This window comes from Ranitomeya imitator, chromosome 4 (genome assembly GCF_032444005.1).
Source record: "Ranitomeya imitator isolate aRanImi1 chromosome 4, aRanImi1.pri, whole genome shotgun sequence".
Classification (NCBI taxonomy): domain Eukaryota; kingdom Metazoa; phylum Chordata; class Amphibia; order Anura; family Dendrobatidae; genus Ranitomeya; species Ranitomeya imitator.
In genome coordinates this window covers 335,589,335-335,614,826 of record NC_091285.1, presented here as the reverse complement: position 1 = coordinate 335,614,826, position 25,492 = coordinate 335,589,335, and the positions used below count along the sequence as shown (strand labels likewise).

Sequence of the window (25,492 nt, the reverse complement as noted above, 5' to 3'; positions counted from 1 at the left end):
ATTTGGTATATACCAAAATAGTACGGAAATGTGTGCAAATATATGCTAATATAAGAGGGGAGTCACTGATCCCATTGATAATGGAACGAGGGACGGAAATAAAGTGCGGATGTGATAAAAATACATAATATAAATACTTAAAAAACAATTTTAATAATTAAATGGATAAAATAGAGAGAACTCCCACTCTGAATAATAAACGACATACAACTAAGATGCATAAAGGCTGGTTTCACACTTGCGTTTTTGTCTGCTGCGTTTTTTTTCAAAAAAACGCATGCGTTTTTTTTTCCTATATTTAACATTGAAAACGCATGCGTTTTTTTGTGTATGCGTTTGGTCGCGTTTTGCAACGCATGCGTTTTTTTACTGCATGCGTTTTTTTTCTAAAATGCTACTTGTAGTATTTTTAGAAGCGTTTTTTGGACCAAAAAAAACGCATGCGTTTTCATGCGTTTTTTTTGTGTCAAAAAATGCATTGGAGTCAATGGGGACGCATGCGTTTTTTGGTGCATGCGTTTTTTGCGTTAAAAAACGCATGCGTTTTTTTATTAAAAACACTGAAAACACACTAATATGCCACCACCCAACGTAAAGGTGATAAAGGGATCCTAACCCTACCCCTAACCCTACCCCTAACCCTAACCCTAAGGGATCCTAACCCTACCCCTAACCCTAACCCTACCCCTACCCCTAACCCTAAGGGATCCTAACCCTACCCCTAACCCTAACCCCTTTATGGTTAGGGGTAGGGTTAGGGGTAGGGTTAGGATCCCTTAGGGTTAGGGGTAGGGTTAGGGGTAGGGTTAGGGGTAGGGTTAGGATCCCGTAGGGTTAGGGTTAGGGGTAGGGTTAGGATCCCTTAGGGTTAGGGGTAGGGTTAGGGTTAGGGGTAGGGTTAGGGTTAGGATCTCTTTAGGGTTAGGGTTATGATCCCTACCCCTAACCCTACCCCTACCCCTAACCCTAACTATTTCTGTTTATAGTGGGTTTTTTACTTTTTTTTAATGATTGGCAGCTGTCACACATTTCTCAGCATGCGTTTAAAAAACGCAAACGCATGAAAAAACGCATGTAAACGCGTTAAAACGCCGCGTTTTTTACACCACATGCAAAAACGCATGCGTAAAAAAAACGCAGCGTTTGCATGCGTTTACATGCGTTTTTTCACCATGCGTTTTTTTGCGTTTTTTACCGCAAAAACGCACCCAAAAAAACGCAAATGTGAAACCAGCCTAACATAGAAATAAAAACAGCCATAAAAGAATGAAAATATAAAAAAAGGGGAAAAAAAACATATATATATCTAATCAAAAGGCATATAGTTCTAGCCCATAATTCAGGCCCTTTGGTGCAAGGCAGTCCAAGGTAAAAATCCATTTGGATTCGATCCTGGACATAACCTGTATTAAATTGCCCCCTCTTACGTTTTGTAGGATTTTTTGGATTCCCAGAAACCGTACATTTTTAATAGACTTATCGTGATTTTCACAAAAGTAACGCGAGAGGGGATGACCAGAGAAACCCTTTCGAATGTTCATCAAGTGTTCCTTTATTCGGACCATTAAGGGCCTCTTAGTGCGGCCCACATACAATTTTTTGCATGGACACTCAATGAGGTAAATAACCCTTGTGGTTGAACATGTAATATTTTCCTTGATCATAAACTCCTTCGCAGAGTCTGTAAATGTACAATAGCGCATCTTGTTGAAGGAAGTGTTGATACACCCAAAACAGTGGCCACAAGGTGTGAATCCAGACCTTACATTTATCTGGGTACCAGGGCGTAATTCACGGTTAATAGATGGTTTGATGGTGGGAGCGATAAGGCTACCCAATGAGCGAGCCTTTCTGAATATGAATCTGGGGACATTTGGTAAATAGCCACCTATAATTTTGTCCCCTTGTAAAATGGACCAATGTTTGCGTATAATGGACCTGAACTTTGGATGGTCCACATGGAATTGTGTAATGAAGGGTAATTCATGAATCTGGTCAGGCATGCTCGTAGCAATTGGATTGGTGGCTTTTTCTCTATATAGCAGGGAATGTCTGGAAGTATCCCTGACCTCCTGTTCGGCTCTGAATAGCCTTTATCGAGAAATTGCTGGGTTAGCACCTCTGCTTCCATGTTATAGTTCTCCAGGGTTGTACAATTTCGTCTGAGCCTGGTATATTGACCCTTGGGGATGTTAGTCAGCCACACGGGCAAGTGGCAGCTAAGAATATTAATAAAGCTGTTAGTGTCCACATCCTTACGGTAACATTTGGTGTAAAGTTGGGAATTTTCTATATACACAGTAAGGTCCAGTAAGTTGACATTGGTGGCACTAATCGTCGGAGTGAATTCCAGCCTAAATCCATTGTCATTCAGGTTGGCGATAAACAGGTCCAAATCACTCCTCGGGCCATCCCAAATAAACAGCACGTCGTCAATGAATCTGCGCCAGAGGATTAGCCCTGGGCGGAGGTGTCCAGAAATACAGATGTGGGACTCCTCCCACTTGGCTACGAAGAGGTTAGCGTAACTTGGGGCAAAACACGTGCCCATCGCGGTGCCCCAAACTTGTAAAAAGAACTCCCCTTCGTACCAGAAGTAATTATGTTGAAGGATAAAATCAATACATTCCTTAATGAATGATACCTGGTTTTCAGGATAGGTGCCCAGTGTTTGAAGGAAGTCACCTGCCACGCGACAACCCATCTTTTGGTCGATGACCGTGTACAATGATTTGATATCCAACGTGCCCAAAACATAAGTCTGTTTCCACTCCACCTCCTCCAACACTTGTAGTATGTGGCCTGTGTCCTTTAGGTAGGCTGGTATTAGCCGCATGCATTTTTGGAGGTGCATGTCCACATATTGTGATAAATTTGCTGTAAGGCTGTTGATGCCTGAAATGATGGGCCTACCAGGAAGACATGTAGAGCTCTTGTGCATTTTAGGGATATGGTAGAAAATCGCTACACTAGGGTCCCTATTAAATACAAATTGGAATTCTTTTTTGTTTAAGATTCCCAGGGACAGGCCCTTAAGGCACAAATTTCTTAGTTTTTTAATGTAGTATAGTGTCAGGTTACTTTTCAGTTTCCTATAGGTCAGGGGTCCCCAACTCCAGTCCTCAAGGCCCACCAACATGTCATGTTTTCAGGATTTCCTTAGTCTTGCCCAGGTAATAATTGCATCACCTGTGCAATGCAAAGGAAATCCTGAAAACATGACCTGTTGGTGGGCCTTGAGGACTGGAGTTGGGGACCCCTGCTATAGGTGACCTCATCGCCAAGGAGTCTGACCGACTCCTGATGGTATGTAGTATGATCCAAAATGACAATACCCCCTCCTTTATCCGCAGGGCGGATAATGATGTTATTTTCTTGTATATCCTTTATGGCCTTCTTCTCCTGATCCTATATATATATATATATATATATATATATATATATATATATATATATATATATATATATATATATATATATATATATATATATATATATATATATATATATATATACTAGCTATTGAACCCGTTCTACGCCCGGGTGGCGAGCATTTATATTGGTATATGGTCTCCATCCTGGTTTGTGTTGCTTCCATCCTGCGCCCTAATCTTGTCATGTGCTGCTACCATCTTGCGCCCCCATCCTGTCATGTGCAGCCCCCATCCTGTTTTGTGTGCCTCCATCTTGTGATGTGCTACTGTCTTCCTGAGCACTCATCCTGTCACATGCTCCCATCTTGTACCCCAATCCTGTCATGTGGTGGTCCCATCCTATATGCCAATGCTGTCATGTGGTGCTCCCATACTCCACCCCAATCCTGTCATGTGCTGCTACCGCCGTGCGCCCCCATCCTGTTATGTGCTACTATCTTCCTGAGCCCTCATCCTGTCATGTGCTCCCATCCTGCGCCCCATGCTGTCATGTGGTGCTCCCATCCTGCACCCCCATGCTGTCATGTGCTGCTCCCATCCTGCGCCCACATCCTGTCATGTAGTGCTCCCATCCTACACCCAAGTTCTGTCATGTGCTGCTACCATCCTGCGGCCCCGTTCTGTCATGTGCTGCTCCCATCCTGCGCCCCCATTCTAACATGTGCTGCACCCATCCTGTGCCTCCATTCTGTCATTTGCTGCACCCATCCTGCGCTCTCATCCTGTCATGTGCTGCTGCCATCCTGCTCCCCCGTTTTGTTATGTGCTGCCCTATTCTATCATGTGCTGCTCTAGTCTGTCATGTGCTGCTCGCATCCTGCGCCACCGTTCTGTAATTTGCTGCTCCCATCCATATGCCTCATACGCTGCTCCATAAAGCTTGTTGGCCCCCATAAGATGCTCCATAGTATATGCCTCATACAGGGCCGTATTTAGAGTTTCTGCTGCCCTCGGCACTTTTCGTGCTGCCTCCCCCATTGGTGAGTATGACTAATGCAGACACTATCGGCAGTGACTTAGGCTACTTTCACATCAGCGATTTTTGACATTTGCGGCAGATCCGGCAGTTTTTCCGCATCCGTAATGGATCACTTATGGCAACACTGTGTTCGGCCTCATTCATTCCCTATGGGACTTGCAGCACTTGCGGTTTTGCTGCGATCCGGCAAAAGCAGTACTTGCAGCAACAAGAAAAAAAATGCTGCTAGCAGTGTTTTTTTTTGTCTCACCTCAAGTGCTGCACATGTCCGCAAGTCCCATAGGGAATGAATGAGGCCGAACGCAGAGTTGCCTGCCTGTAAGTGATATGTTACGCGACAGATGCGGAAAAACTGCAGTATCTGCCGCGAACGGAGAAAATCGCTGATGTGAAAGGAGCCTTAGCAAACCTTTCCATTAGTTGTCATGTGAGAATCTGGTGGATCTCATACACATTACATGGTCAGTTGATTCTGCCATGGTTGCAAGGTTTGGCTGACAGGTTTTTAAGGGGAACCTGTCAGTCGATTCATACTACCAAAACCACGGGCAGCATCACTCAGACTGCAAACAGGGAAGTTTATCTCTGCAATGCTGGGACGTTTCAGAGAGAATAGTTTGAAGAGCTGGATGGGTAATTTAGTGAGAGAACGGACTAATCTGTGGGCTTCTCACTCCATGTCTCTAGATCAGGGGTGGGCGATTTATTTTCCCGAGGGGCCAGATGAAAGACCATGAATGTTGTGGAGGCCGAACCAATATCATGAAAATAATTCTACTCAATATTAATTAATATGAATTGTATCACTTAATATTGAGCAGAATTAAGTATGCTGACACCCCCTATATATCTTTAAACCCCCCACAGCCCCTTAAATACAGCATGAGCCCCACACAGCCTCCCCATATACAGCATGAGACCAACCTCTCATCTCCTCTCCTCAGCAGCCTCCCCTCTCCTCACTCACATCAGCAGCCTCTCCTCTCCTCACCAGCCTCTCACATCCTCCCATCACCAGCCTCCCCTCTCCTTTCCAGCCTCTCATCTCCTTTCCAGCCTCTCATCTCCTTTCCAGCCTCTCATCTCCTTTCCAGCCTTTCATCTCCTCTCCAGCCTCTCATCTCCTCTCCAGCCTCTCATCTCCTCTCCAGCCTCTCATCTCCTCTCCAGCCTCTCATCTCCTCTCCAGCCTCTCATCTCCTCTCCAGCCTCTCATCTCCTCTCCAGCCTCTCATCTCCTCTCCAGCCTCTCATCTCCTCTCCAGCCTCTCATCTCCTCTCCAGCCTCTCATCTCCTCTCCAGCCTCTCATCTCCTCTCCAGCCTCTCATCTCCTCTCCAGCCTCTCATCTCCTCTCCAGCCTCTCATCTCCTCTCCAGCCTCTCATCTCCTCTCCAGCCTCTCATCTCCTCTCCAGCCTCTCATCTCCTCTCCAGCCTCTCATCTCCTCTCCAGCCTCTCATCTCCTCTCCAGCCTCTCATCTCCTTTCCAGCCTCTCATCTCCTATCCAGCCTCTCCTTTCCAGCCTCTCCTTTCCAGCCTCTCCTTTCCAGCCTCTCCTCTCCAGTCTCTCCTCTCCAGTCTCTCCTCTCCTTTCCAGCCTCTCATCTCCTCTCCAGCCTCTCATCTCCTTACCAGCCTCTCATCACCTCTCCTTACCAGCCTCCTCTCCTTTCCAGCCTCTCCTCTCCTTTCCAGCCTCTCCTCTCCAGTCTCTCCTCTCCTTTCCAGCCTCTCATCTCCTTACCAGCCTCTCCTCTCCAGTCTCTCCTCTCCTTTCCAGCCTCTCATCTCCTTACCAGCCTCTCATCACCTCTCCTTACCAGCCTCTCCTCTCCTTTCCAGCCTCTCCTCTCCTTTCCAGCTTCTCATCTCCAGCCTCTCATCTCCTCTCCTTTCCAGCCTCTCCTTTCCAGCCTCTCATCTCCTCTCCTTACCAGCCTCTCATCTCCTCTCCAGCCTCTCCTCTCCATTCTAGCCTCTCCTCACCTTACCAGGCTCTCATCTCCTCTCCTTTCCAGCCTCTCCTCTCCTGCCTCTCATCTCCTCTCCTGCCTCTCATCTCCTTTCCATCCTCTCCTGCCTCTCATCTCCTTTCCAGCCTCTCCTTTCCAGCCTCTCCTCTCCTTTCCAGCCTCTCCTCTCCTGCCTCTCCTCTCCTTTCCAGCCTCTCCTCTCCTTTCCTGCCTCTACTCTCCTTTCCAGCCTCTCCTCTCCTTTCCAGCCTCTCCTCTCCTTTCCAGCCTCTCCTCTCCTTTCCAGCCTCTCCTCTCCTTTCCAGCCTCTCCTCTCCTTTCCAGCCTCTCCTCTCCTGCCTCTCATCTCCTTTCCAGCCTCTCCTCTCCTTAGCAGCCTCCCCTCTCCTCACTCACTCACATCAGCAGACACCCGTCTCCTCTCTCACCTCACTCCTCTCTGCAGCTTCCTGTGAGTCCTCACACACTGCCCGCCTCCTCCTCTCCCTGCTCACCGCCGCCTTCAGTATCTTCTCCCACAGACATTACCTGCTTCTCTGCAGTCTGCTCCAGTGCTCTTACAAAGAGCGCGCAGCGTGTGACATGACCGGCATCAGGGGGACCATGATGCACTTGGGCTGCTGCTGCTTAAAGGTACAGCACCCATTTCTGCCCCATACAGTAGTCAGGGCAGCAATGCCCTGATGGCGGCCTTGCGCCCGAGACCCCCTCCCCCCGCAGCAGCTGGGACTGAGGTGGGTGGGCGGGGGGACCCCCGGACTTTAAAAATAGTCCCCGCCCTAGGCACGTGCCCTCAAGTGCTTAGTGGCAAATACGGCCCTGGCGTCATATGCTGCTCCATTATAGTTGATGGCCCCCATAAGATGCTCCATAGTATATGCCTCATATGCTGCTCCATTATGGTTGATGGCCCTCATAAGATGCTCCATAGTATTATATGCCCTGTATGCTGCTCCATTATGGTTGATGGCCCCCATAAGATGCTCCATAGGATTATATGCCCTGTATGCTGATCCATTATGGTTGATGGCCCCCATAAGACGCTCCATAGGATTATATGCCCTGTATGCTGCTCCGTTATGGTTGATGGCCGCCATAAGATACTCCATAGTATATGGCCTGTATGCTGATCTATTATGGTTGATGGCCCCCATAAGATGCTCCATAGGATTATATGCCCTGTATGTTGATGCAATAATAATAAAAAAAAATAACATACTCACCTATCGTCGCTGGGCACCGAGTGCTGGGGGGCCTGAGCAGGCGGGGACACCAGCGCTGTGGGGGTCAGGTGCCAGAGTCGCCGCTCGCTCAGGCCCCCGGCACTTGCTATAGTCACCTGGCCCTGATCCAGCGCTGCGTGCCGCTCCGTCTTCCGGCTCCTCTGGCTGTGACTGTTCAGTCTGAGGGCACTTGCGCAGTCTATAAAGGCTTCGGACAGAGTGACACTCCCAGCGTTATATTTATTTTTTTTTTTATGTTTTGGCACTTTAACACAAAAACAATTTTATAAAAAAATTGTTTTTGCATCTCTGAGAACTATAACTCTTTTATTTTTGCATTGATGGAGCTGTATGTCTGTTTGTTTTTTTGCAGGACAATATGATGTTTTCAGCGCTTCCATTTTTTTGTTTACATTCGTGTTTTATTAGGCTACGTTCAGACTAGCGTTGTGCTAGTGTGCGTCGGGTGACGCAGCGGCGACGCACGCTTCATGCGCCCCTATGTTTAACATGGGGGACGCATGCGTTTTTGTTTGTTGCGTTTTGCGACGCATGCGTCTTTTTTGCCGCAAGCGTCGGACCAAGAAAACGCAACAAGTTGCATTTTTCTTGCGTCCGATTTTCGGCAAAAAACGACGCATGCGTCGCAAAACGCAGTATTTTTGCGTTCGTTTTGCCGCGTTTTTGCGTGCGTTGTGTGTTGCGTCGCCGACGCAGCAGCGCACAACGCTAGTCTGAACGTAGCCTTACACATTTTGTTCAGCGGTATGATGGAAAAAAGGTTTTTTTGCCATACTTTGTTTTATGGTGTTCACTGAAGGGGTTAACTAGCGGGGCAGATTTAAAGGTGGGGTCATTCCGGAAGCGGTGATACCAAATATGTGTACTTTATTGGTTTAGTTTTGTTTTGACATAAATGCATTTATTAGATTATTATTTTTTTCCTTTTTTTTTGTTCTTAATTTTGTGATTTTTTGTTTTTAATTTTTTTTTGTATTTTTACAATATTTAAAAACTTTTTTTTTCTTCTTTTTTGCCTTGTTCCAGTATAGGATATCAACTTTTCCTGCCCTCATCGCTGATCTAATACTCTGCAATACTTTTGCATTGCAGGGCTTCATATCAGCGTCTCGCAGGCAGGGAGGAGGCGTGTTAGCTCTTGCTTTGAGCTGGAGCTTACGGGCCACCATCCTTGGGTAACCTTGTGGCCATCTTTTTGTGGGCTTTCCTGCAGGGTGTCAGCTCTCTAATAGACTTAACACCCCATTTAATCACGCGATCGTCGCAAAGTATACATACAGCGTTCTGTGGGAACATGGTTCCTGTAGCGCCACACGTGTCTGGAAGGGGTTAAAGTCCTTTATAGGACTTCATAACTAAATGTTTGTATTCAACATTGATATGTACACATTCCGAAAATACTTGTGCCGCTGTGTAAAATATGAAGAAAACAATAATGCAATGATTTGGAAATCTCTTCTAGCCATATTTTATTCACAATAGAACATAAATCACATGTAAAGTTGAATGTTAGACTTATGTGTTTGTTACATATTTTGATATATTTCATCACTTCATTCTTTAGATGTTGATGAATGTGCAACAGAACAACCTCCATGTAAAGAGAATCAGTATTGCCTAAACACAGAAGGATCTTTTTCATGTAAAAGTGAGTATCTTCTACATTCTAATAAGTTATTCCTAGTAATATCCCTTTTAGTTGGACTGCATTTTGTTAGGATTATGGCACCTCATTGTTTTTTTGAGTACTTTATCAGCTGCTTGTCTGATTTACTTCAGCAATACTGGCATATAGATGTTCAGTAGTAGCATAGAAAAATAGTTGGGAACTGGGCCAAAGCATGGTATTCACTACCCTAGTGGGATGAGTGACTTGTCTGGTCTTGTATGCGACGTGTCACTGTGTAATTAAGGTGAGAAGCATAGCGGTTCTACGTGGGGGTAGTTGAGGAGCATGGTGCTTCAAAGCCATTGAAGGAAATTGTCTTAGAACAACATATAACAGTATGAGTCGGTTTGTCGTGCCAGGATGCGATAACAGTTGTGTCGGATGCTCCGGTGAGGGTCCAGAAACATGTAAAGCCTGTGCTACTGGGTACGTGTTGGAAGCCGACAAATGTACAGGTAAGACTGCATTGATTACTAATTTAGCCACACTGTTGGGCGACGTAACACTTGCAACATTTCATGTTTATTATTGGCAAATTAAATTTTACCATTGTTTTACAACATTTTTTTTTTTAGACCATCTTTTGGTATCTATTGCAAAAATTCTAAATTACAAAGGGATGGGGTTAACCTTTTGGCTTGATATAAATAATCTTTATTTTTATATAGCGCTAACATATTCCGCAGCGCTTTACAGTTTGCACACACTATCATCGCTGTCCCCGATGAGGCTCACAGTCTAAATTCCCTATCAGTATGTCTTTGGAATGTGGGAGGAAACCGGAGAACCTGGAGGAAACCCACTCAAACACGGGGAGAACACAAAATATTTATGATTGCATTTGTCCATAAAAGTCACATTTATAGCAGGCCAACACTATTTTTAAAAAACCATGGAACAAATACGGTCATCGGGCAACAAACTCCTCTACATCAAATATTTCTTCCTTTCCAATTTGCTTGATCTTCTGACTCTCACTGAATCCTGAATCCAGCAGTCTGACACTGCCGCTGCTGCTGCTCTCTTGTATGGTGGGCTACAATCCCTTATATACCCCCTGACCTGAGAACAGATGAGGTGGAGGTGTAGGTTTGCACCTTTCATCACAATGTACCCTCACTTTTGTTTCCTTCCTTTTGAAGTCCACACAGAGTCTACAAACCCATCTCCCTGTAAGTGGGGTTTGTGTATCTCCCTCCTATCTCCTTTTGTCAGTTTCTGTATCACTTTGCCACCTGGCTTCCACACTTACCATCTTGTGACATACCCACTCCCATCAAGGGGAATTTTAATATCTCCATTGATGATCTGCTCTCCCCATCTGCCACTCAGCTTCTTTCTCTAACTTCCTCCTTCAGCCTTTCACAGCTTACTATCTTTCCTACACATGAAGATGGGAATACTCTGTACCTGGTTGCCTCATGACTCTGTTCAGAGTGCGACTATACTAACTCCCCTCTTTCACTTTCTGACCACAATCTTCTTTCCTTCTCTGTCAAGAACTGTTTCCACCCTCAGGACATTCCCACTTGCCATACACAGACAAATCTACGTGTCATCAATACCCATCAGCTTATGTACAATGTACAGTCAGCTTTAGCTGCATTGTCACATTATAATTATACATTTTAGAACCCCTTGGATGAAGCCACACCTGCAAAACTCAGAAAGACCCCACGCAGACAGTGGCATCCCTGGCACACGCTGCAAATACATTTTCTCCAGCAATGCTCAAAGTGTGCCTAGTGTCGGTGGAGAAAATCGCTAAAACCTTTAACCCTGCCCTCCATCTGGCCAAACAAGTCTACTTTTACCACCTTCATAAAATTACTATCCGATAATCCAAAAGGACTCTTTAAAACATTCCACTCCCTTCCTGAGCCTTAAAGTACAGGCCCCAATCACCAGGGATGCCACCAGGCATTTCAGGTCCCCATACTGGCAACATTTTCGGGCTCCCTTGAGACTCCACCGAGACTACACACCAGCTTTGCCGATTCCCCTCGAACCTTCCACAGTACCACTGCCCACTCTTGGAAAAACTCTACTTCTTCATCATTTCTTCGCCAATCAAATCTTACCAGTTCCCATTGAACACCATATCACACACATAGCCATCAGCTTTTGTTTGTCTTTCTGTCTGTCTAATTTTTTATTTTTTTTAAAGTCTGCCAGCACAACAGAGGAAACTCTTTTGGCTGGTCCCTACTCTACTCTAGCCTATTAAAGATTTGTTAAATAAAATATACCTAAAAAAAAATTGTATATTTTATTTTTCTTAATGGGAAGGTCACATACATTTTGTAAAATGATCAATAATACCACATTCAAGGAACAAATACAGCCACACCATGACCAGATCACGTATTAGCACCACATAGTGACCAAATAATACAACACTAATCATTAATAAAAAAAAAAAACACATTACTAATATTACCATAAGTTCAATTATACAGATGAGCTCTTTACATAGTATACCGTGAATAGTGTCAGTGTACAGGTAATATAGGAATTCACCAGTGACATTATACACTGGATCTCTGTATATAGTCTGTGTACAGGTAATGCAGTGATTACAGGTGACATTATACACAGGAGCTCTGTATATTGCCAGTGTACAGGTACCACATTGATTCACCAGACCGCCATCACATCTATAGTCCAGGACTCGTCCCTGCAGAGAATAACTGTTTTCTAGAGTAACCCTTCCAGAGCACATTCCCCAACTTTCACACTACGCAAGATGAAGAGAAAAGCGACAGTACCTGCCTGCACAGTAACAGGAACTCCCTTCCTTCACTCAATTCATCATTTGCTCTCCCCCACACCCAACAATCAAGTCATCATAATTTGCTGTACACCACCCGCAGTTTCAAGTAATAATGATTTACTCTACCCCACCCTCAAGTCATTATCATTTGTTCTCCCACACACCACACCCTCAAGTCATCATTTGGTTTGCTGTTCCCCAGCCTCACCCTCAATTCATAATTTGCTCTCCCCCCACCCTCAGTTCATCATTTGTTCTCCCCCATCTTCAATTTGTTGTCCCCACCCTCAATTCATCATTTATTTCCCACCATCACACCTTCAATACAGCATCATTTGCCCTCCCCATCTTCAATACATGATCATTTACTGTCCCCCATCCCTCACCCTCAATACATAATTTACGATCCCCCGTCCCTCACCCTCAATATATAATTTACTATCCCCCGTCCATCTCCCTCTTTTTATCATTTGCTGTTCCCCACTCCATTTAATTAATTTTATTAGTAAAATAAGTTTTTCATACTTTCTTCTCATACGATCCACAAGAGCTCCACTTCTGGTGTCCAGCGTGCATACATGTCGAGACCTCCCAATAACGTAATTGCATAGGCTCCTTTACCAGCATGGCACAAAAAAGACGGAAGAAGCTTCACTGGAGCTTCACTGACGTTCTATTTTGACAGCCGTGGAGTTCCAGGAAAGCTCCCTTCGCGGAGATGTGCTCCACAACCCACCTCTGTCCCTGGGGCCCGGTGAGCAGAAGCAAATAAGGGGGGGGGGGGGAGCAGACTGTGTCAGTACCCTAGTAAGGGTAGTAATGTCCTGATGGCGGCCCTGCCAGTCATAAATACTTATGCCACTGTGTAAAATATGAATAAAACAAGAATCAATAAAAAGCTGGAAGGAAAGTAAAAGCGCAATAGGGTCTTATCTGGGTATTAAGAGATACCTCTAATCAGATTTTACTCACCAGATAGAGCCCAAACACAGGCTTGTAGAAATATTAGCCGCTGCAGATCCACCGGTCTCCTTGTGACTAGCCAGAGTAAGAAAAAAGAATGGGATAAAAAGGTCGATTAACTCCGCGCTGCTTGAAAGATTGAAGTCCAAATGGATATTCAGATGAAAAAGTGGCTTTATTCAAAGGGTTTCGGAGTACTATGACTGCTTCATCAGGAACCACTAAAGTATAAGAAAACAAGAATGTAATGATTTGTAAATCTTTTAGCCATATTTTATTCACAATAGAACATAAATCACATGCAAAGTTGAATGTTACTCATGTGGTTATTACATGTTTTGATATATTTCATCACTTCATTCTTTAGATGTTGATGAATGTGCAACAGAACAACCTCCATGTAAAGAGAATCAGTATTGCCTAAACACAGAAGGATCTTTTTCATGCAAAAGTTAGTATCTTCTACATTCTATTAAGTTATTCCTAGTAATATCCCTTTTAGTTGGACTGCATTTTGTTAGGATTATGTCACCTCAGTGTTTTTTGAGTACTTTATCTGATTTACTCATTTATTAAATCGACCAAGCGCACATGTCCTTCTCATACAATGTGGATCAGTATAATATATATATTGGTGTATATATACATCCCCTGGCAAAAACTATGAAATCACCGGCCTTGGAGGATGTTCATTCAGTTGTTTAATTTTGTAGAAAAAAAGCAGATCACAGACATGGCATAAAACTAAAGTCATTTCAAATGGCAACTTTCTGGCTTTAAGAAACACTAAAAGAAATCAAGAACAAAAAATGTGGTAGTCCGTAATGGTTACTTTTTTTAACCAAGCATAGGGGAAAAATTATGGAATCACTCAATTCTGTGGAAACAATTATGGTATCACCCTGTAAATGTTCATACCCAAAACTAACACCTGCATCAAATTAGATCTGCTAAATTAGATCTGCTTGTTAGTCTGCATCTAAAAAGGAGTGATCACATCTTGGAGAGCTGTTGCACCAAGAGGACTGACATGAATCATGGCTCCAACACGAGAGAGGTCAATTGAAACAAAGGAGAGGATTATCAAACTCTTAAAAGAGGGTAAATTATCACGCAATGTGGCAAGAGATGTTGGTTATTCACAGTCAGCTGTGTCTAAAATCTGGACCAAATACAAACATCATGGGAAGGTTGTTAAAGGCAAACATACTGGTAGACCAAGGAAGATAGCAAAGCGTCAAGACCGGAAACTTAAAGCAATATGTCTCCAAAACAGGAAATGCACAACAAAACAAATAAGGAACGAATGGGTGGAAACTGGAGTCAACGTCTGTGACCGAACTGTAAGAAACCGCCTACAGGAAATGGGATTTACATACAGAAAAGCTAAACGAAAGCCATCATTAACACCTAAACAGAAAAAAACAAGGTTACAATGGGCTAAGGAAAAGCAATCGTGGACTGTGGATGACTGGATGAAAGTCATATTCAGTGATGAATCATGGATCTGCATTGGGCAAGGTGATGCTGGAACTTTTGTTTGGTGCCGTTCCAATGAGATTTATAAAGATGACTGCCTGAAGAGAACATGCAAATTTCCACAGTCATTGATGATATGGGGGGCTGCATGTCAGGTAAAGGCACTGGGAAATGGCTGTCATTACATCTTCAATAAATGCACAAGTTTATGTTGATCTTTTACACATTTTTCTTATCCCATCAATTGAAAGGATGTTTGGGGATGATGAAATCATTTTTCAAGAAGATAATGCATCCTGCCATAGAGCAAAAACTGTGAAAACATTCCTTGAAAAAAGACACATAAGGTCAGTGTCATGGCCTGCAAATAGTCCGGATCTCAATCCAATTGAAAATCTTTGGTGGAAGTTGAAGAAAATGGTCCAAGACAAGGCTCCAACCTGCAAAGCTGATCTGGCAACAGCAATCAGAGAAAGTTGGAGCCAGATTGATGAAGAGTACTGTTTGACACTCATTAAGTCCATGCCTCAGAGACTGCAAGCTGTTATAAAAGCCAGAGGTGGTGCAACAAAATACTAGTGATGTTTTGGAGTGTTTTTTTGTTTGTTTTTCATGATTCCATAATTTTTTCCTCAGAATTGAGTGATTTCATAATTTTTCCCCTATGCTTGGTTAAAAAAATAACCATTACTGACTACCACATTTTTTGTTCATGATTTCTTTTAGTGTTTCTTAAAGCCAGAAAGTTGCCATTTGAAATGACTTTAGTTTTGTGCCATGTCTGTGATCTGCTTTTTTTCTACAAAATTAAACAACTGAATGAACATCCTCCAAGGCCGGTGATTCCATAATTCTTGCCATGGGTTGTATATTGATGTTGGTGTATGCATATGGAGTGGTATATATCAAAGACATCCATCAGAGTTATGTTTCACCAATACTCGCATATAAATGTTCAGTAGTAGCATAGAAAATAGTTGGGAACTGGGCCAAAGCATGGTATTCACTACCCTAGTGGGATGAGTGACTTGTCTGGTCTTGTATACGACGTGTCACTGTGTAATTAAGGTGAGAAGCATAGCTTTTCTACATGGGGGTAGTTGAGGAGCATGATGCTTCAAAGCCAGTGAGGGAAATTGTCTTAGAACAACATATAACAGTATGAGTCGGTTTGTCGTGCCAGGATGTGATAACAGTTGTGCCGGATGCTCCGGTGAGGGTCCAGAAACATGTAAAGCCTGTGCTACTGGGTACGTGTTGGAAGCCGACAAATGTACAGGTAAGGTTGAATTTACAAATTTAGCCACACTGTTGGGCGATGTAATACTTGCAAAATTTGCAACATTTCATGTTTATTATTGGCAAATTAAATTTTACCATTGTTTTACAACGTTTTTTTAGACCATCTTTTGGTACCTAATGCAAAAATTCAAAATTGCAAATGGATGGGGTTACCCTTTTGGCTTGAAATACAAAATATTTATGATTGCATTTGTCCATAAAATATACAAAAAAAGTTGCACGCTATCGTGCTTTAGCACGATAGATCAACCTTTTTTTTGTATATTGTATATGGAGGTAGCTGCTCCTGGTATGCACCTATTCACACTAGTTTGGATGTGCCAGTCGTTTTTCTGTCATGCATTTGTCCATAACCAAACAAAGAAAAGAATGGACTACAAAAAGGCCCGCACAACCAAATGTCATAGAAAAATACAAGAACGTTTATTCAAACACCACAACAAAACAAATAAAAACATTTAAAATACAATATCATGTACAAAACACCCCTATACAATTATATCTGTAGGAAATAAATCCATATGGCCATATAGCAAATAAAGCACAATAGGATGGGCTAAGCAATAGATATATAACCTCAAAACTCGCACAGCTGAAGACAAAAGCCCGTATGAATATAATAGTTCGCAGTGGCTACGCTATATTGGAAAAGAGCCTCCTAATGAAGCCAGGACACAGAGGTGAGGTGTAATGCCAGTAAAAACCTAGCGCAAAAACATGTATAAATATACTCAGCTGAGTTAGCGAGGAGCTAGGCTAAAACCCGCACACAATCCAGCCATAAGGTCCTAAACAGAAATCCATGCCTAGGTGAACGGCATAAGTACAAAAATGGGGTGAGCAGAGAGAGCCCCCACGCGTATCGCCGCCGCAGCGGCTTCGTCAGGGGAAGTGAGTGAAATGGTGGTTGAACAGCATATATATACTAACCGGTATCATCTGGTGTGTAAACAGCTGGGACGCCAAGATGCAGGAGGCGGAAGTGAGGAGGCGCGCGCCGGCTGTGTGAGAAAAAGAGCAGACCGGAAGTATCAGCGATCTCCATGGAGATGAGCAGTGGCTGCGCAAAGCCGACTCAGGAATGAGTCGCATTGCGCAAGCGCCTGGAAACTAAGCCGAGGCACGCAGAAAATGAGCCGAGGGGTAAATAGGGAGGGAGGAAAAGGAGAAGACCATCATACAGGATGGAACATGTGTAATGGCCAAACAGCGCATATGGCAAATGGAGCACCTAAAAAGGGAGGAGGAATAAATGTATGTTAATACAAAATATAGAAAGAGACAAATGACAATGACAAATGCCCACATAAATGTATGGAGCAAGCCGGCATGCCAAATATGTGTATGCCGCAGCCCCATACACACAAGTACATCCATGAATCTTATATGTAATCAATAGTGTCCACTATTAATGTCCTAATTCCCAGTGGAAATGTTCGTGGGAGTAGCAGTAAGATATCATAGTGGTGGAATATAGACACCACAATCATGTAGAGGGTGATTCATCACCACTAGGTATCCGCTAAGGGAAATATAAGCATATAATAATGCTAAGATAGTCCAAATATCCCATCCAGGAAGGTTCTTCATCAAATCATCCACATTCCACGCCAATATCAGAAGAGTTAAATGTCCGTAGAAGGTAAGTATCGACCAGGTCATGTACAAAAAGGGCCAAAGAAGTCCAATATCCAGCCTACCTCCAGGCCACATAGTGTCCAAGTGGATAAAGTGGGTCCCCATCATGGAGTAGAGAAAAGGAATGTCCAGATGTCACATGGTCCTCCTTCCATATCCACAAATACAAGAGTAGGGTCCAGTGTTGGTCCATCCATTTTCCAAGCCATAATGGGGTTGGTAAACAAACCATATGGACAAATCACAACGTCATGAACGCTACAAAAACAATGTAGAAGATGTTATAGTTTGATATAAACCTCGGAAAAACCTCAAAAAAACATGTAATAGGGAACGGATAAGGAGCATTCCATTTACATTTACAAATCAGCAGCCTAGAAATCCCGTAAAGAGAAGCTCCTCATTCAATCCAAGAAGAGCTACTGTTTGCAATTGGAAAATCCACCTGGATTCTACTTGTAACAAGATCCTACGCTTGTCCCCTCCTCTTTCATTCTAAACAAGTTTTTGCAAGCCCACTACCTGAAGACCAGTTGTGCGGGCCTTTTTGTAGTCAATTCTTTTCTTTGTTTGGTTCAGGTATCTATTATATTGGACTTGGCTCTGCACACCTCTGATCTTTATTTATTCACAGCTAGAGTGCACCCTTCTATATACTATACGCATTTGTCCATAAGTCACATTTTTTAGCAGGCCAACAATGCAAGTGTCATCAGCAACTGGCAGCCCAAAATCAGAACTGCACCCACTGTTGCTCATGAGGGTTTAGGACGCACAAACTATGCAAGAATATATCAAAGAAATGTGCAAAAATTGCTCGCAACAAAATACAGCATATGCAACACTCAACGTTTTTCTCCTGAAATATGCTCATCAGGAGTACATACTATACATTTAATCAAAAATACCAAAATTTTAAATTTCTTAGCTCATAGAAAAGTAGATGGCCTTGTAATAAAGTGCCTGATGCATACAATGGTTGTGCCCAATGGCAGCAAAAAGATCTAGCCACCACCCGGTAGCATGTCATGTATAGAACTTCCCAACCCTATTAAATACATTATGTGGATTGAATAATGTTCCCCACCTGCAATTCTGGATCCCTTTATCTTTCAGCCGACACCAGTGCTCCATGTTCACAGCAGATGTCACCATTACACCCCCGGAAAAGCCCACAGTAATGTATTAATTACTAGGATTCTTCTCTTCAGAAACTAATACACAGTTATCTAGAGTACTGCTTCCAGATCACATTCCTCAATTTTTCCCCCAACTTCTACACTACACCACATGAATTTGGGGGTTCCTGTTACTGTGCAGGGTGGCACAATGTTGCTTTCCTCTTCATCATTTCCTTTCCCCCACCCTCAAGTAAACATAATTTGCTCTCCCCCACCCTCAATTCATCATCACTTGCTGTTCCCCACAACCCCAATTTCAATTCCTAAACATTTGCTCTACCTCACCCCCAATTCATTATTTGATCTCCCCACCCTCAATTCCTCATCATTTGCTGTTCCACATCCCCCAGTCTCAATTCATAATCATTTGCTCTACCCCACCCACAATTCATTTGCTTTCCCCCACCCCAATTCATCATCATTTGCTCTAACAACCCCCATCTTAAATTCATCATATGCTGTTCCTCGTCCCCCACCCTCCATTCATCATTTGCTGTTTCCCACCACCCCACTTTCAATACATTATACTTTGCTCTCCCCCCACCTCAATAATCATCTTTTACTATCCTCCATCCTTCACCTGCTTTTCATCGTCATTCGCTGTTTCCTACCTCCATTTAATTAATTTTATACTATCCCCTGCAGCTTCACTTCTGGTATCCAGCATGCATACATGTTGGCGCCTGCCGATGACAGTCGCGCAGGCTCCATCACCATCACATCACAAAAAAGGTGGGAAGGGCTCCACTGGAGCTGCGCTGCCGTTCTTTTTTGATGGCCGTGGAGTCCCAGGAAAGCTACAACCAATGTTTGCCGAAACTCACACCTGCACCTGGATCCCGGCGAGCAGAAGCAAACGGAAGGGGGGGGGGGGGGCAGACTGGGTCCATACACAGGTGAGGGTAGAAATGCCCTAATGGTGGTAACTGCTGTCACCAACCTCAGTGCTGATGATCTTGTAACTTAATTCCTACAAAAAAAAAAATCAACCACGTCTGTCAGGACATTTTTGCACAATTCCCTCAGCCCCTTCCCTCCCACACTTCAAGTTCACTTCCATCTTCGAGCTTGTCACAGAAGAATAAGTGAACAAGCTACTTGCTTCTTCTTGTCCTACAATGTGCCCCATTGACCCTATTCCCTCACATCTCCTCCAGTACTTCTCCCCAGCTGTTACCACCTATCGAACTACCTACTCTTACTCTTTTCTAAAACTGAATCTTTCCAAAACTGAACTTCTCGTGTTTCCTCCGTCTACTAACGTACCTACTGTATAACCGATATTGCAACTACCTTGGGTGGTTCAACCATAACTCCCAAGCGGCACTCTCGCTGTTTTGGGGTCATATTTGACCCAGAACTTTCCTTTATTCTACAGTATAGCCAATCACTCACTTGCTCATGTTGCCTGCATCTAAAAACATCTCCAGAATCCAACCTTTTCTCTTCGCCACGACAGCACCCACTTGAGAGAGGGGATCCGCCCCTAGGAACAGGAAACCCTATGAAGAGAATAAAAGGGACGGTCCCCCTCAGCTACTTGCCCCATATAATGCTGCACAAGTATGGCCCCATAAGATGCTCTGCACAGCTACTTGCCCCATATAATGCTGCACAAGTATGGCCCCATAAGATGCTCTGCACAGCTACTTGCCCCATATAGTGCTGCACAAGTATGGCCCCATAAGATGCTCTGCACAGCTACTTGCCCCTTATAATGCTGCACAAGTATGGCCCCATAAGATGCTCTGCACAGCTACTTGCCCCATATAATGCTGCACAAGTATGGCCCCATAAGATGCTCTGCACAGCTACTTGCCCCATATAATACTGCACAAGTATGGCCCCATAAGATGCTCTGCACAGCTACTTGCCCCATATAGTGCTGCACAAGTATGGCCCCATAAGATCCTCTGCACAGCTACTTGCCCCATATAATGCTGCACAAGTATGGCCCCATAAGATGCTCTGCACAGTCACTTGCCCCATATGCTGTGGCTGCCATAAAAAAAAAAATCACATACTCACCTGTCTTCGCTCAGGACCCCGGCACTGTCACCTGCTCCTCGTGCGGCTCCGTCTTCGACACTGACGCTCAGCAGAGGGCGCGCACTGACTACGTCACTGCACCCTCTCACCTGAGCGTCACTGCTGAAGACCCTATGAAGAGAATAAAAGGGACGGTCCCCCTCGCTCCCACAGTTGGTTTACTGTTCCTAAGGGAACCCGTGGAGAAGAGGTTTACCTGAGAGGACGGCAAGGGCTCCAGTGCTGGAAGCAGCGTCGGGGGTCCTGGGGTCAGCTTCCCCCCTCTGCTGGCAGGCACCGTGAGGCCAGGATCGGGGAGTCGCCTGGCTCATGGAGGAAGAGGACGCATCAGCGGGCCTGCGGCGGGCAAAAACGCTCCAGGGTAAGCGTGACGCCGCTCTCTGCGGTACACGCGAGTGTGGGGCCCGGTATTTACTCCCCCGGAAGTGATGCGAAAGCTTCCGTGGTGAGAGAAGGGGAGAGATGATGCCGGGCAATGGGCAGGTACACCCAAGAAGGCCGCGACCCGGAAGTGGTGATGACTTCCTGGTACAACAGGAAGAAGATGGCGGCCCCCAGTGTTAAAGGACGCCGGCGCTGATCCCCCGGTGTCCAAGCATGGCATCGCCTCAGGACTCAGCGGTGCCTTCGTTAGAAGACACAGCTAATGTACCTCGCAGCAGCATGAGCAGCGGACGATCCAAGCAGAGCAGGTCCTCCACAAAGAGCGCTAAAGAGAAAAGGTCCGACCGATCCTCTTCTCAGCCTGTGCCTTTATCTCCACCTCTCCGGCCGGTTCCTTATTCGACTGCTTCACATGGGTGAGTGTGTATCCCACCCTATTAAGCTGATTATTGCTCCCTCTTTTCTTTATGCACCCTAGGCAAAAAGATCCAAAAGATCAAAGCACAAACAGTGCCATATGTACCCAGCCCCTCCCGGATAATCATACAAAGAAAATGTGTTATGTTTGTATTGAAAACACCTTACGTGAGGAATCCTCAGTAAGATCTGATGACATCAGACAGATGATCAGGGAAGAATTACGGGCCTTACGTAGTTCAGAAAGTATTCCTGAAAGTAAAAGCAGGAAGTATACTTCACCAAAATAAGACTATTCTACTGCTAAGGAAGATACGGATGTCTCCCTGGAATAAATTTCCTCGGAAGGTGAACAAGATACGTGCTTTCCAACAGAGAGCATAGATAATCTTGTCAAATCTGTCTGTGACACCATGGGTATTAAGGACAATAAAGACCCCAAAACACCACAGGATATAATGTTCGCAGGATTGTCACAAAGGAAAAGACCTACCTTTCCCGTAATAACAGCAATCAAAAATGTAGTTAAAAAAGAATGGGAGAGCCAGGGGCAAAAAGTGTTACCATCATCGTCAAAGAGGCGCTATCCCTTTAAGGACGAGGACATGTCTACTTGGACCAAAGCCCCGAAGGTAGACGCGGCGGTTGCATCCACGTCCAAGAAATCCTTACTTCCAGTAGAGGATTCTGGTTCCTTGCAAGACCCACTGGGTCGCAAAGCCGACTCTCTGTTAAAACTGGCATGGGAATCTTGTACAGGGGCATTCAAACCGGCTATATCAGCTACATGTACGGCAAGGTCCATGTTAGTCTGGCTTAATGACACCTGGCACCATGCCATGGTGAGTACCTGTTTGGTACAAAGCTAGATGAAATCCTAACCAAAGCGGGTGAAAGGAAAAAGGGGTTCCCTAATAACTATTTTCCATCTTATAGGAGAGCATTCCGGAAGCTCTTTTAATAAGAGAAGGGATTTTAGAAACCAAGACCGCTGGGCCAATAAGGATACCAAACATACAGGTTCTTTTTTCGGAAAACGGCCTTTTAAAATGGAAGACAAACCACGTTAGTACAGATCTACCAGTGGGTGGTAGATTGTCTTTTTTTCTCCACACACCTCCAAATCTTGGGCAACTAGCCTCATAACTTCAGGCTTAAAATTAAGATTTGCCAGAGTCCCTCCTGACTCATTCCTGTTGACTTCTTTAAAGTCTCAAGCTCAACAACAATTTTTGGATCAGGAAATAATAAATCTCCTATCCAAAAATGTATTAGTGGAAGTCCCGTTTCATCAGAGGGGAAAAGGTTTTTACTCCCCTTTATTTTTGATCCCAAAACCTGACGGATCATATAGAACTATAATAAATCTTAAAAAATTGAAACATAGCTGTTAAAGAGAAGGGAAGAGAGAAAAGAGAAAGGAAAAGGGAATTTTTTTTTCTCCTTTTTGTGATGTAATTATAATTTGTAATGGAAATAATTCATGTTTTTGTTGTTATGTGTCACTTTGTGAAAATAAATATTAAAAGTAAAAAAAAAAAAAAAAGATGGAGTTGATCAGATCCACAGTAAAACTTCTGTTCCCTGGGTGCTTTATGGCAGTCCTTGACCTAAAGGATGCGTATTACCATCTAACAATTTATATTGAACATCCGCAGTATCTGCGTGTGGCAATCATGATGAAGGGGCAAATACCGTATATACTCGAGTATAAGCCGACCTGAGTATAAGCCGACCCCCCTAATTTTGCCACAAAAAACTGGGAAAACTTAATGACTCGAGTATAAGCCTAGGGTGGAAAACGCAGCAGCTACCGGTACATTTCAAAAGCAAAAATAGATACCAATAAAAGTAAAATTTATTGAGACATCAGTAGGTTGTGTTTTTGAATATCCATATTGAATCAGGAGCCCCATATAATGCTCCATAAAGTTTGATGGGCTCCATTAGATGCTCCATATTAAAATATGTCCCATATAATGCTGCATAAAGGGTAATAAGGGCCTCATAAGATGCTCCATAGAGATATTTGCCCTATATAGTGCTGCACAAGTGTTATGGCCCCATAAGATGCTCCGTACAGTCACTTGCCCCATATAGTGCTGCACAAGTCTTATGGCCCCATACAGATGCTCCGCACAGCCACTTGCCCCATATAATGCTGCACAAGTGTTATGGCCCCATTATAGTGCTCCGTACAGCCACTTGCCCCATATAGTGCTGCACAAGAGTTATGGACCCATACAGATGCTCCGCACAGCCACTTGCCCCTTATAATGCTGCACAAGTATGGCCCCATAAGATGCTCTGCACAGCTACTTGCCCCATATAATGCTGCACAAGTATGGCCCCATAAGATGCTCTGCACAGCTACTTGCCCCATATAGTGCTGCACAAGAAAGTATGGCCCCATAAGATGCTCTGCACAGCTACTTGCCCCATATAATGCTGCACAAGTATGGCCCCATAAGATGCTCTGCACAGCTACTTGCCCCATATAATGCTGCACAAGTATGGCCCCATAAGATGCTCTGCACAGCTACTTGCCCCATATAGTGCTGCACAAGTATGGCCCCATAAGATGCTCTGCACAGCTACTTGCCCCTTATAATGCTGCACAAGTATGGCCCCATAAGATGCTCTGCACAGCTACTTGCCCCATATAATGCTGCACAAGTATGGCCCCATAAGATGCTCTGCACAGCTACTTGCCCCATATAATACTGCACAAGTATGGCCCCATAAGATGCTCTGCACAGCTACTTGCCCCATATAGTGCTGCACAAGTATGGCCCCATAAGATCCTCTGCACAGCTACTTGCCCCATATAATGCTGCACAAGTATGGCCCCATAAGATGCTCTGCACAGTCACTTGCCCCATATGCTGTGGCTGCCATAAAAAAAAAAATCACATACTCACCTGTCTTCGCTCAGGACCCCGGCACTGTCACCTGCTCCTCGTGCGGCTCCGTCTTCGACACTGACGCTCAGCAGAGGGCGCGCACTGACTACGTCACTGCACCCTCTCACCTGAGCGTCACTGCTGAAGACAGAGCGACACCCGGACCGAGGAGCAGGTGACTATCGCGCAGCGCAGCGCTCCCCCCTCCCCGTATACTTACTTGGCAGTGAGAATCTGGAATTGCTTGCCTGAGGAGGTGGTGATGGCGAACTCAGTCGAGGGGTTCAAGAGAGGCCTGGATGTCTTCCTGGAGCAGAACAATATTGTATCATACAATTATTAGGTTCTTTAGAAGGACGTAGATCTGGGGATTTATTATGATGGAATATAGGCTGAACTGGATGGACAAATGTCTTTTTTCGGCCTTACTAACTATGTTACTATGTTACTCGAGTCATACCCGCTCATATACCCTCATATACCCGCGTCACCGCTCATATACAGTAATGAATATGCGGCTCCACCTCTATGGGGGGTGGAGCCGCATATTCATTACTGTATATGAGCGGTGCCATGTGACCACTCAATACAGGAAGAAGATGCAGCGCCGTGGAAGAAGCAGGGACGTCCAGGGACCACGCCGGGAGCAGGTAAGTATAATTACACAGCCCCCGCTCCCTCTCCCCTGCCGACCCCCGGGTATGACTCGTGTATAAGCCGAGAGGGGGACTTTCAGCCCAAAAAAATGGGCTGAAAATCTCGGCTTATACTCGAGTATATACGGTACGTCATTTTCAATATACAGCAATGCCCTTCGGACTGTCAATAGCTTCCAGAGTCTTTACTAAATTAATGTCAGAAGTGATGTCATTTTTAAGATTAAAAGATACCCTCCTAGTTCCATACTTAGATGACCTTCTGGTGGTAGGAAACTCCCCTTCACAATGTGAACAGCGCCTATCTACTACGATCTCATCCCTACAGGAAATGGGATGGTTGATTAACTGGGAAAAATCCAGATTGTCTCCAACAACCCATCAAACATTCTTGGGTCTTATCTTAAGCCCCCGTCACACACAGCGAGATCGCTAGCGAGATCG

The 25,492-nt window shown here is 44.5% G+C and overlaps 1 protein-coding gene across 2 annotated transcripts in view; it reads left to right on the top strand.

Annotated features, from left to right (window-relative positions):
• The window catches only part of CRELD2 (cysteine rich with EGF like domains 2), a 99,798-nt gene that overhangs the window by 62,990 nt on the left and 11,316 nt on the right, over positions 1 to 25,492 (top strand). For both annotated transcript variants that reach the window (XM_069764971.1, XM_069764970.1), the window contains 4 exons: positions 9,199 to 9,282; positions 9,663 to 9,758; positions 13,407 to 13,490; positions 15,702 to 15,797. In XM_069764971.1, coding sequence (XP_069621072.1) covers positions 9,199 to 9,282; positions 9,663 to 9,758; positions 13,407 to 13,490; positions 15,702 to 15,797 — 360 coding nt within the window. The remainder of the gene's footprint in view (positions 1 to 9,198; positions 9,283 to 9,662; positions 9,759 to 13,406; positions 13,491 to 15,701; positions 15,798 to 25,492) is intronic.